This window comes from Zootermopsis nevadensis, unplaced genomic scaffold (assembly GCF_977971745.1).
Source record: "Zootermopsis nevadensis isolate Lab colony 2312 unplaced genomic scaffold, Znev_1.0 Znev_ptg000029l, whole genome shotgun sequence".
Taxonomy (NCBI): domain Eukaryota; kingdom Metazoa; phylum Arthropoda; class Insecta; order Blattodea; family Termopsidae; genus Zootermopsis; species Zootermopsis nevadensis.
Window position 1 is genome coordinate 1,206,937 of NW_028259161.1, and position 12,452 is coordinate 1,219,388.

General features: G+C 36.6%; 2 protein-coding genes across 4 annotated transcripts; one reads left to right on the forward strand and one right to left on the reverse strand.

The window, feature by feature from the left end:
- uri (unconventional prefoldin RPB5 interactor) lies at positions 1–4,942 on the reverse strand. Of its 2 annotated transcripts, XM_022082564.2 has the most exons (7): positions 4,808–4,942; positions 4,636–4,727; positions 3,905–4,154; positions 3,043–3,192; positions 2,778–2,925; positions 1,817–2,438; positions 1–1,372 (listed from the first exon to the last, which is right to left on the reverse strand). In XM_022082564.2, the coding sequence occupies exons 2-7, from the start codon at positions 4,714–4,716 to the stop codon at positions 1,256–1,258; spliced, it is 1,368 nt and encodes a 455-aa protein (XP_021938256.2). In that variant the 5' UTR covers positions 4,717–4,727; positions 4,808–4,942; the 3' UTR covers positions 1–1,255. The 2 variants fall into 2 exon arrangements, with proteins under 2 accessions (XP_021938256.2, XP_021938257.2); XM_022082565.2 differs by having other exon boundaries at positions 4,636–4,899.
- A 41-nt stretch (positions 4,943–4,983) lies between these two features.
- On the forward strand, positions 4,984–11,175 carry morgue (modifier of rpr and grim, ubiquitously expressed). Of its 2 annotated transcripts, none has more exons than XM_022082567.2 (7): positions 4,984–5,318; positions 6,764–6,892; positions 8,124–8,346; positions 8,760–8,949; positions 9,045–9,154; positions 10,491–10,804; positions 10,989–11,175. In XM_022082567.2, the coding sequence occupies exons 1-7, from the start codon at positions 5,154–5,156 to the stop codon at positions 11,103–11,105; spliced, it is 1,248 nt and encodes a 415-aa protein (XP_021938259.1). In that variant the 5' UTR covers positions 4,984–5,153; the 3' UTR covers positions 11,106–11,175. The 2 variants fall into 2 exon arrangements, with proteins under 2 accessions (XP_021938259.1, XP_021938260.1); XM_022082568.2 differs by lacking the exon at positions 4,984–5,318 and adding an exon at positions 5,336–5,528.
- The last annotated feature ends 1,277 nt before the right edge of the window (positions 11,176–12,452 follow it).

Below are 12,452 nucleotides of genomic sequence, written 5' to 3' on the forward strand. Positions count from 1 at the left end.
GCCTTTGTTAAAAGTTCTACACTTGTTACATTATTGTTGGTTATTGAACTGCCTTAAATTTGTTGCTAAGATAGGTTGAGGGAAATTTTGAAGTTGCAGGCATTAACTCTTTGCCTGCTGCATTTAACTAGTGTATGATGCAGTCAGCTGAATGTGTCATGGTAAGACTCCCTTTTACTCGATGTAAATTTCCTGAGATATTTAAGAGAAGATTGGGAATTGCAAAATGGTACATGTTTGGAACTGGAAGAGGTTAAGTATAGCTTGAAGTTCATTTTTTAGCTTTGCTATTATTTGCCACCTTTATTTTTAATGATGTAAATATAAATATTACAAGAATATGTTGGTATCCCATCTCATCTCAACTTGAAATAAGGACATCAGTGCAGAAGGCTGTATTATAGTGTAAACAGACCAGTAATATAACATTTGACATGAAAATTTCAATGAAATTCCTCACATATACATTCCATTTGTTTCATAATTGTCTTTGGTTTAATTTGTTTTCAGATTATATGTGGATTGTTGTAAAATTGTGGTTTTCAAATTCTTATGTTTAAACATGATTGGTTCTTTGCTATGACTGGAATAATTTTATGTAAAATTCAGTTGCATGATTCCTACATTTACTGCTAATTCAAAGACTGAATTACATCAGTAAAAAAAAAATCTTGCATTTCTTCTATAAAGGTCCTATAATCCTAGCTTCTTGAAATATTTTGCATGGTTGCCATATTATACTTTTTAATTGTAGATGAAAATTACATTGGGTAAGTTACAAAATCTCTTAGGTCATCTTGAGTAACTCGCACGTGGATCATCCGAGGTTTGTGGAGAAAAGATTGGGTAACTGAGGTGACCTCCAGTCTTCCCTAGCAAATTTTCTGAAGACTGGCTAGTCTTTCAAAAGTATACTTTTCTGCAAGGGACACAAGGCCATAAACAGAGGCATGGACAACAAATATATTGTCTATTCTGAATTTGCATTGAAGTTGACTGAGGATTCCAGTACAGGATCCTTTTATCACTGTTGGTCTGGGTAGTAATGCCATATGGATTTAAAGGTAGGCACCAACATTTCAGAGAAATACATATATTGTCTCCACCTTCCCTGTGCGGATATATTTTGAGGAGAAAAACATACATGAGTTTCCATAGTACAATGTATGCAGACTGCAAGAACATGCCAAAGTATTTCAATTCAGAAGTCCACAAAGTTACAGATAAAATTGGCACATGTTTAGGAAGACTCCTGTCACCTCTTGGATGCTAATCTTGCAGCTCTGAATCTACTAGTAGGGCGAGTTTGTGTAGGTGGTTGTGGTCGAGATGATGGCTCTTCTGAAGTGTGCTCAAATACATCCCCAAAGACCTACAACAATTACAATAATATTTTAATTTTAAGATGGCAGGAGCAAAGGAAAAAGGCATTAAGGGGTGAATGGGTGAGAGAAGGAAATGGAACAGATTCTGCTGGAACACAATGGATGGTTAAAGTATGCACCTGTAGAATGAACTTTATTAAGAATACCAACCTCTAAGTTAAAATGATAAACTCCTGTGTTCAAGATGTTTTGTTCATCCAGTACTTTATAGCATGTTTAAGTGACACTGTGAGATGTTACATGCTAGTTTCGGTCTTATAAATTAACTTTCATACTAATATTTGTACATATGATTTCACAATTTGATTGCCTTTTTTCCCCATAGCCAGGTACCTACATCAGGTATACTGCCAGTTTTAGAAGGAAGAAAGAAACCCCATGAAAAGCAATATATGTGAAATATGACTAAAATATAAAACTTATGTGATTACCACAGGGCACTCTTCCAATTGTAAAGGCTGTGATGCTAGGGTGTTCCATGAAGGTTCTTCCATTTCCTGAGTTATTGGAACAGAGTCTGGCTGATTAAGCCATTTCATCCGTTGCAGTTCTATGCCACTACTACTCTCCAAATCAGCTGACTTCTTCTTCAGTATTGGCTTAGGTGACGCATCTTTTGACATCAGTTCTTTAATGTGTTTATGAATATCAGCTGGAGTTTGTATTGGATGCTCTTCAGACTTTCTACTTCCTTGTGTTTGGCTGTCAATGGGAGTATGACAAAATTCAATCCTTATTGATTCCACACTTGAATCACTTTCACTATCATTTATTTTTGGAGTCCCTTCATCTGCAAATGATACATGTCTGGCTGAAGATTTCTGAGATGCTGAACTTGTGCTCTGTGAATTAAAAATGTCTCCAGGTTCATGTGTCTCATTTAATGTAGAATGCTCATACGTTACAATCTTCTGTTTTATTAGGCCATTCCCTCCGACGCATTGTTCTCTCAAAAGCAAATTATCAATAAGATCATCTTCCATGGCTTCAGTCTCCTCTGTATCAACTTCACTACTTTCATCATATTCTACATCTCTCTGATCTGCATGCAACCTATAATCATTTTAAAACACAAGATAGAATACAAAATATGCAAAGATTATGATTTTTCAACTGATAGCATTGTCAAGGTAATAACATTCAGTTTGCATGAGGGATACCGGTACACAGTGAATTTCGTAGATCACGAAGCAGATTGGAGGATAACAACAAAATAAATCTTTGGGAAATGCTATGTGAATTCAATTGAACTGTCTCAGGACCATTTCCAATGACAGACTAAGGTATTAACATTACTAACCTTCAGTCCACTACAGAAACCCCACACTTTTGGACTTCATAACATGGCAATTTTCACAAGGAAATTGTAACCTCAGAAATATGTCTTCTCACCTGTCAATTTCCTGTTCTAACTCCTCTTGCACTTCTAACTCATCTAACCTTTTCCATAAACTTTCTTCATCATAAATCTTAGTTTTCTCTTTGTTACGCAGTTCACTCAGCTTCTGCCGATACTCTTTTTCCTTCTGACGATGCTGGACTGAAAGATTGATGTATAAGTGGACTAAATTAATCTGTTTGCTAATATGAACATTTTTTCATGTGTGCTATTTATCTGGGACAGTTTATGAATCAGAAATATAATGTATGTTCTTACGTTTCCACTTTGCCTCTTCCTTCTCATCATATGGTTCTAATATTTCTTTCCTAGAATCAGCTCCAAAAGCATCCTGTTCAAAGGGAAGCTGCTTTCTTGCAAGAAACAAATTGTGTTCTCTCTCCAAGTCTTTCAGCATACCATTGCATACTACCAAAATCAAAACAAAGAAAGAAATGTGACAGAGCAGGCTTGTTTTCTATAAACAGCACAACACAATTGTATTTTCTGTGATTTTGACCAAACATAAAATCATCAACTGAATGAAAGAATATACATAACATATTTTTAGACATGAAGTGAATGAAATTTTTTGTTGGTCATCTGTCTGAATGTAAGCTGAATATTACTGAGTAGGATTTGAGGTTTTCATGGTAGTGAGTCTATATATTACTGCTCTGAGAATAGTGTTACACAATATATTTGGATAGATGGTTGTGTTCATGTGCATGTCACATTTATGAATCTCTGAGTATAATGGTATGTCCTAGAACCTGTGGGGAAAAGACTCCTTTCCAAGATCAGCCATCTCTTTCTTTTTAAAATTTTCAATGTGGTGTTATATTTTACTTGCTAACCTTCCATGCTTGGAATGACTCAAGGATGTGGGATAAGAGAGGAAGTGAGGGGTGTGATGGTAAGATAAAACTGGTTTCAACAGCACCAACACTACTAGTATTACTGTTGATTTAGTTAATCTCCAGGATTTGCATATTTGTCCTCTACATTTTGCTTTATTGATGGCATCAAATGATAACAATGGAAAGGCTGAAAACATGAAAGACAGACATGAATGGAATGAAGAGGTGTTCTTTGATTATACTGAAGCATAAAAACACCTAATCTCCTTCTCAAATCTTACACTTTATCCGCCTGTCACATATTTCAGCTGCTTCCTTAGCACTGCATTTCACAAACCAACCATCACCAAGGCAAACTAGTATTTCATTTGTATGAACCATCTTTCCTCTCATAAGTGCCTTGGATCCTATAGGGACCATCACTTCATGAGACAACTTATCAGGAAGTATGCCTAGATGAGAATGCAGAGTCATGTGTTCATCCTGCAGTTTCATCCAATGTTTTGTTGCACATTCATTTTTCTGTAACGCCTGTAACATAATTATGAAACTGTCTTACATTTATGTAAGATTATGTAGCAATGATGACCAAAGTTTTCTTACTCCCTGGGATATTAAATAAGAATAATATAATTACCTTTGTTAAGATAACAATGATGTGAATTTAATTCGTCTTAAAAGTTCTATTTTGTCTTTTCGGATTATGCGGTTTTAGAAAATTTGTAGATGGGCATTCGTTTTAACTAAGGTAGAAATGACAACTGTTACATCCATTAAATCGGCATTCGTGCAGAAGACCTGCCACCTCAACAGCAGGAATTTGAGACACAAACTTCATGGTTATGGATATACCATCCAGAATCAGGGAATGGCGAAACAACGTGACATAATGAAGAATGCAGCATAATACCAAACCATACCAACGTGATTATGGTTGGCACACATCCTTTACACTAACTTATTTGAACTTTTAGATACAATAATATTTGCCTACCGCATATATTTAGCTTACCTCATCATGTGTTTGTTGCAGCAACAACTGTATTTCAGATGGATCATCTGAATGGGTTTTAAGTCGTACATTTGTTTCCATGTGAACAATCACTAAAACAAATTAACGTTTGTTTATGCAAAGCTCACAATTAAATATATAATAACATTAATTTATATTGTGGTATCTCTACCGATTTTATGCCTGCGTTAAGTCCAATCTTGTAAGTTAATCGTAATCACTCTTCTTTGTATTTATGTGTTAACTTCACGTGCCATTAATATAATACAATATATCAGTTGTGCGATATATCAACAGATCAATTTGCGATATATCGCAATCAACCTAAGGTCAATTTTAAGTAATGTTACGTTATCTTATGTAAGGTTGACTTTGTTATGAATCTCACTCATTAACAAGACTAAAAATGAAAGTATGCAGTAACAAAGAGCCTGTGTTTCACTGATAATTGCTAATTAAGCAGAATTATATTCATTACAATATTTGATTTCCAAGGTCGTGTGTGATAATATTGAATAATGGAGTTGAAAATTTGTAAAGTGAATAGTAGCACCGAAGATTTTGATCCACATCGTCTTTTAGAGATGGGCGTAACACCAGATCAGCGTTCACAAAGTAAGGCTCAACTGCCAGATACAAATAATTCTAACGAGCAAGTGTTTGGCGAATATTTCGAATATACGGTAAGTTAACGGATTTATAAAATATCGACGTTTAGGTTTGCACTTGGATCTGTGGTCTGTGTAAAGCATTGCATTTGTTTTTGGCGTGTGACAATGTAACGGGATCCAATCTCGCAGGCAGTTCTTGTTTCCTCTTTATGCATTTCGCTTAAACATTCGTATTACTGTGTGAAGAAAATGTTATTTAAGGATGCCTTGTCTTTCACGAAGGTTAGTCAAAAGGGGGTTTCTCAGTGCTAAGTTAAAAACAGTTGTTCAGAGTTGATAAGTGCACTTATGCGCTAGAGCTGCAGGGTTGTTCAGGTGTTCAAAATTTTAATAAAGAGATTCTCCACATCTGATCATAATTCAGATAGAAAAAACAGTTCATTTAGACTCCTGCCTGGGAGTGGAGCATTTAGTTTAGGTTAGATTGTCAACCTTATTAACCAAACAGCATTCTTGTAGTATCCGTGCTGAAACATGAACAGACACAATAGCTCTTATAAGATTTTGATCTCTTAAAAATAATCTCCAAATGCCAACTGAGGTCTTCTGGTACATGACATCATGTTAAATCATACAGCATCATTTACCATAAGACTACAAATAATGTCTCTGCTGCCATGGCAAACTATAAATCTCCAATAAGCAAAAATATTCTAAGAGTGAGGCCTGTTTGGTCAAACAGTATATTGCAAAATTGTTGTGCAGTAGCTCAAGTTAGTGTAGTGGCACTGGTTATTATGGTCTGTCTCATGTCTTGATACTTGCTTCTCACCTTCCATCCTGTGTTTCTGTTCTAGTCTCTACAGAAATGTGTTTGGTAAGTGTTACAAACTCTGACCATGTAGAAAAGAATGGCCTTTAATTTCATCCAGAAATAAGTTTTGTATTGGCCAGCAGATTGAATTGCACATGACAGGTCCTGCTTAGTGGCAGCAGAAGACAGAGTTGAATTTTATTTATTGAATTAGCATCATAGTTTGGTTTGTGGGTTATAATGTTTGTTTTTCATATGTAATATAGCTCACCTTGGAGAAAACTGCATAATGACGAACTTAAAAATTTATACTCCTCCCCCAGTATTGTCAGGGCGATTAAGTCGAGAAGAATGAGATGGGCGTGGCATGTAGCATGCATGGATGGGACAAGAGGTGTACACCGGGTATTGGTTGGGAAGCTTGAGGGGAAGAGACCGCTGGGGAGACCTAGGCAGGATCTATGGGAGATAGGAGTTGAAGGAGACTGAATTTTGTTGGCCCAGGACAGGGTCCGGTGGAGGGCTTTGGTTAATTTGATGATGAACCTTCGGGTTCGATAAGCCATCTAGTTAGTTAGTTAATATAGCTCACTTTGGTTCATCTAAGGACACAAAATCAGACTGATAAGGTGTTAACATTTACAGTGCTGTGGATATTTTTCAAATTTGAAGTATACGCTAATGAATTATCACTGTGTTCTAGCATTCCTCATGCTACATATGCAATGGTTTTTATGGTCCTTGCTTTGAGGAACCAGTTTGTGCAACATGCCATGCATTTTTATTTCCTGAAGACATGAGTCACTCAGAAGCTGTCGCCATTTTCAGTGAGGTAAGAAAGTAATTTAGTCTGTGCTTAAATATTACATAAAATTGTACAAAAAGTTACAGATCTTGTGCTTCATGATGTCATGTGGCTTGCTTGATGCTGCTGTAGCCGTTTTTGAAGTTGTATGCAGTTATTTTATGCTCAAGGATCCTGAATGAAATTGTAGGAAAGGTGATGGATTACTCACCCTTATTACTTAACACAGCCTTTGTGATACTTCTCCTGTTGCATAGGAAGCTGTCTTTTGGATTATTTGGGGTACTGATTTCAGTGAAACTTACTGCATTTTGAGACATTAATTTCTGCTGTAGTTTATTAATATGACAGTAAGAATAAGAAAGTATTTAATAAGATTTAGAAATGATGGAAAAAATTTGTAACTTAAGAATACTATATGAATATCAATCCAAAAGAAGTACATACTAAATATGCCTGTGACTTTGGTGGCAAGGCCATTAATACTTTCGTAGTCATATTTAAAGGTAAAAAGGAAAGTTGTGATTAAATTTGCACCATGCCATGCAGATGTATGTGGAGGTTAATGCGTAGCTCCATGCATTCTTAACCTTGGCACTAGATGGAGGTGAGTGGTTACATTTAAACCCTTGCCACTTTACTTCCAAGGAAAGACCCTCAGTATGGGATGGTAGGCCCAGAGCTGTTCTTCACATCGTGGCAAGAAAAATATTCCTGTCAATTTGGGAATCAAACTTCACGTTTCCATCCCATAGCCTAGTCACTTTACTTCTGAGTGAGCTGTCCCGTTTCCTAGCGAGAGCAGAGGAAACTGATTTGTACATTGTGCTGGATTATAAAGTTTGTGGAAAATGTGATTCTTGATAAATGCCAGTAGCTAGTAGCATGTTTGGCATCATAATATTTAATTATCTCAATATATCATGTGACACATGAATGAAGGAAATATAAATTTAAAATAAACAGGAGTTTTGCACTTGGTACAGCATTATGGTGACTAGGGGAGCAGGTTTCTGCACTCAAAGGAAAATGTCTCAAAATTATTTTGTCTCTCTAACGATACCAGATATATTGTAACAAAATCTGACAGTGTAGTGTTGCAACATGGCCAGGAGACAGGCGTCTGTGTTACTTTGACTGATGTGAAGTGTGGTTGCAATTTGGATAAAAGATCTTTAGTGCAAGAATTTAATTTTTGTATGGATTTGCATTTTTTAAAATAAGTTGTAGGATAATAATAAGTGTCATTGTTGTTTAGAAAACTGACGATGGAGACTCAGGAAATGATGAGCCAACTGACCTGTATTATGGCCTGGAGAGGCGACAGAGCCAGCAAGAGCCTCCTCCTCTACCACCATGTCCTCAGCCTCTTGTGGCACCTCCACAACCTGATTGCCTTACAGAGAGGCTAGAGATGCTGAGTAGTCCTCGTGAACAAGATGATCTCAGTCCAGGAGTGGTTGAGTGTTTGCCTCCTGAAGGTAGTTTGCTGTATTAATTCCGTCAGAATCTGGTCACTGATACATTTGGATTAACATTTTATTTATAGTCAGTACTCTGAGCTGTATGCTGGGGTTCGGTTCTGAACACAGGGGCAGGATCTATTGTCTTTGCTATTACTTTCAGACTAAGTGGCCATGGGCCCACCCAGTGTCCGTTCTCTGTGAGTACTAGGGTAAAGTGGCCAGAATGTAAAATATTGCTTTGATGAAAGTTTCGTGCTTTTTAAAAATTGTATTTCCTTGCAGAATTTTAGAATCGTACACTAAATGTTGTACGTGTTTCTCATGCTTCACAAATTTGCGTGGAACAACTGCTGAGAGCTCTGAGTTGCAATTTTTTTTGTTAGTTTTCATTTGAAATGGAAATTAAAAACAGCTTTTCTTTGTTACAGTACTGCTGGCAGTATTTTCATACCTAGATGACATGTCATTGTGGAGTGTTGGTAACGTGTGTAAACGCTGGCGACATTTGCTTCATACTCACGTAGCTGGAGAGCAGTGGCGGATCTACACGATGCGACGCTGGCCCCTTTTCAAACCTCTGTGTGCAGTTCAGGATTGGTTCAAAGTATACACGGAACTGTAAGTGATAATTCTTGAAGTGAGCTGCAGTATTAAAATATTTTCCCCTAGAAACCTACTTTTTAGTTTTCATGTGCTCTGTTTTAATTTCATAGGATTGACAGCTGTCCATGTAAGGCTTGTTTACGACAGATGGCTTTACAGTTGCAACCTCCTGGGGAAGAGAATTCCTGGAGAAGGAATCGTCTCAGAAATGAACTTAAAAGTAAGTTGTCATCTTTATAAAATGGTAGAGGAGGTTGTATGGGAATAAGTGATCGCACAAATATATCAAAACATTGGGTTTCAGGCTTGCTAAACCTCATTTCTCTTCATGCGATCCTTATTCCTAAGCTTTCACGGATAACTTTGTAAATGTGTTCCATTTCTCTGCTATGGTTTGTAGTCGGGGTTCCCTTATCTCTTCATATTTACTGCCATCGTGCATTGAAACTGAGCAGGATACTACTTTTATTGGCACGTACAACTCAGAAACCTGAACGTTTAAATATTATATTAATATATGTTATACACACAGCCTGAATTAATTTATGTATCTTCCTTATATGTTCAACTTTTTAAACAAAAGCTATCATTGTATGGTCTGTTGACTTGTCAGCCACTTAACTTGGTGTGTGTTTAACTTTCTTTATGTTCATAAATAAAATTAACCTTGCTGAGTAATCTGCCACTGTTTAGAAACTTCATTATTTGTGACAGGCAGGTAAAGGCAGAAATGTCAAAATGTATTTGGAATTGTGATAAGAAAAATTGAATGCATGGCAATATAAGGATCCGTATTCTTAGAATGAAGTCTGACTAACACGCTTTGTTGAAATTTTAAAAATTTGCATTTCAGTGCGAGAAATGATACGGTATGGAACATGGTCCTTATACGACACAGCCTTAGCCACAGAATGCGCAGTAGACTGAAGCAGTTTCTGTTCCTTTAAAATTGTAATTCTCTTACTGCTTTTTTTTTAATTAGAAATTAATACAGTAGCAGAAGCCAAAGGTTCATCATCACTAATACTTTGGACACAATCTTGAGAAACTGGTATCTGCCTACCATACTTGAAAATTACCGAAGAACATTCATAAAGTTATCCAACTATCTTTCCGGTCTTCCAAAAGTCCTGCTTAACTTACTGTGAATTGCTTTTATCAGGTTTCTATATAACATGTAGCTACTGATGTCTGTGAAGAAGTAAATTATCATGCTTAAAAATTTTCCACATGCCAAATGTCAATTGATTGTGTTTATGCAGTCTAGTCAGAGAGCTATAAAAGTTGAAAATCCCTTTTTTCCATGAATTTGTTGAATGTCCGCAGTATCTAAAGTATTGGAACATAGTTAAATATAATATATCTATGTAAGATTTGTGGTACTGAATTGTAGTGTGTTAGGGACATTTAAATTAAATAGCGTGATAGTGTCAGTCTGTAGTTTGAGTAAATTGAAATGGTTATCAGACGGTCGAGCTGTAGTCCTCGTTATCTGTAAGCTGACATGATAATAGATTTTTGGTTTCCGTAAAGAATTTAATATAATTTTACTTCAGGTCTGCGTACCGATCCCCCGGAAGGTATAGAAGCTGCTCCTCTCGATCAGAAATGTTGTCACTGGCAGGCAACCATAACAGGTCCTGTTGGCAGCCCTTATGAGGGTGGACTCTTCTACCTGTACTTGCAAGTTCCATACAGTTACCCTATGTGTCCACCAATAGTGCGTTTCCTGACACGCATCTTCCACCCAAATGTGTCTCGTCATGGACACGTTGGTATTGATTCCATTCAACACAATTGGAGTTTGGCACTCACCATATCAAAAGTACTCATCTCTTTGCAGAGCCTCCTGACTGATCCATACTGTCAGGTATGTTCTGGCTTCTTTGATTTGTTGGGTATTTAATAATGCTGTATCAGCTATAAGATATGTGAGGTGAGAGGATGATTTCCTACTGCAAAAACTTATGTTGGAATTTATCAGGCTTTCTGTCATATTTTCAATACTGTGCTTTATTTGCTGTCATAAGAAAATTCTGTACTCATATTTGTAGGTGTGTATGGAACCAGCTGTTGGTGATTTGTACGTGAAAGACCGTTCTGCATTTGAAGATATCGCCCGTTCTTGGACATGGCGGTATGCTATGCATGATGTTATTGGTTCTGTCTGAAGTCGTGAACATTTCATTGATTCATTTTGTAATAGAAACGTTTCTGGAAGAAATAAATATTTTCCCCATATATGCATTTCATATCATCATCATCTCAGATTTATGCCTGTTGGCCTGTTACCATATTATGCTATCGCCTCCTGTGAGGATGATTCAAATTTGATTTGGAATTTTTAATGTTTCACTGTGACTCCATTCAGTGCAAACTTGTCTTTAAAGAATTTTGTGATGCTGGAATGGCGTAAGTATGTACATATAGATGGAAATTATCTTGTGTATAATGTCAAATAAGTAAGATGATTTATTGACTGAATTCCAGATCAGATTTGAACCGCCACATTAGTATCATCCATCCATACAATAAATGAACTCAGGTTCAACACCTCTAAAACTGAAACCCATCATTGTTAATTATTTTGGACCAGTTCAGTCCTTACTTAACACCAATTTTGATAGAATCCTCTTCTGGTGTTAGGTGCCTTGATGTAAAGTCTGCATAGGTGAGTGTAGTGGCTAGGCTAAGGGCTGAACAACCAGAGTTTGATTCATGGCAGTGAAATCTTGCTGCCCCTCAACAGACATGTCATAAAAAGCTCATGGCAGTAAAGATGTTGACAATGGTCCTTTGGTTTGTGATGCCGTGTAATCTTGCAGGTGGTTAGCAGTGTTCTGATATGCTGGTAATAACCTACAGGACTACACAGCCAAGATAACCACAATTGACATGTCCATACATGAGTGTCAAAGGAAATCGTCCATCTCTCTTGTCTATTCATTTTAATGTGTGCACACACCATATCTCTCTTAGCTGTTCGGTCACATACACCATCAATCTCCATTCTTATTTCTTAGTGTGAGACCAAAATCTTTGTATAAAAATACATAGAATTAATATGTCTAATTATGATGTGTAGCTTTTATTTTAATTTTTTTCCCAGTATGATGAGTGAATGATATAGCTTTGTAAGGAAGCATCTCTCGCTTGTTTTTACCGTTTTCATTACTTTAATATTTTGCTTTACCATGCATAGGCATGGACACACACACTCTCTGTTAATTTTCTTTTAGTTATTTTGTAAAAGAACTTATTTGTAAGTCTTCGTATTTTTGCGCATTTGTTATATAGTTCTGAATTTATATAACAGATGGCGCGAGCATCTCCTTATGAATTTAGTTAACAGAGGGAAGGAGCTTGCGTTTCAAGATTTTGGGCCATATTTTGTAATCGATATACATATCGACATAAATGAGAGGAAGTGGAATTTCGATTAAAGCGCCATGTTTTTGTCGTACGAAAGTGGTCTGAAACTTAAGTGCGTGATGTTTTGTGATACAAGAGGAGAATTG

What these genes read in the sequence shown, in the direction of transcription:
- morgue (XM_022082567.2), top strand. Translation starts at nt 5,154, where the DNA reads ATGGAGTTGAAAATTTGTAAAGTGAATAGTAGCACCGAAGATTTTGAT. An exon ending in CTGTCGCCATTTTCAGTGAG is followed by an intron (nt 6,893 to 8,123) that starts GTAAGAAAGTAA and finishes ATTGTTGTTTAG; the next exon opens with AAAACTGACGATGGAGACTC. An exon ending in TGACTGATCCATACTGTCAG is followed by an intron (nt 10,805 to 10,988) that starts GTATGTTCTGGC and finishes TCATATTTGTAG; the next exon opens with GTGTGTATGGAACCAGCTGT.
- uri (XM_022082564.2), bottom strand. Translation starts at nt 4,716, where the DNA reads ATGGAAACAAATGTACGACTTAAAACCCATTCAGATGATCCATCTGAA. An exon ending in TGCAACAAACACATGATGAG is followed by an intron (nt 4,155 to 4,635) that starts GTAAGCTAAATA and finishes ATTATGTTACAG; the next exon opens with GCGTTACAGAAAAATGAATG. An exon ending in GGAAGAGGCAAAGTGGAAAC is followed by an intron (nt 2,926 to 3,042) that starts GTAAGAACATAC and finishes TCAATCTTTCAG; the next exon opens with TCCAGCATCGTCAGAAGGAA.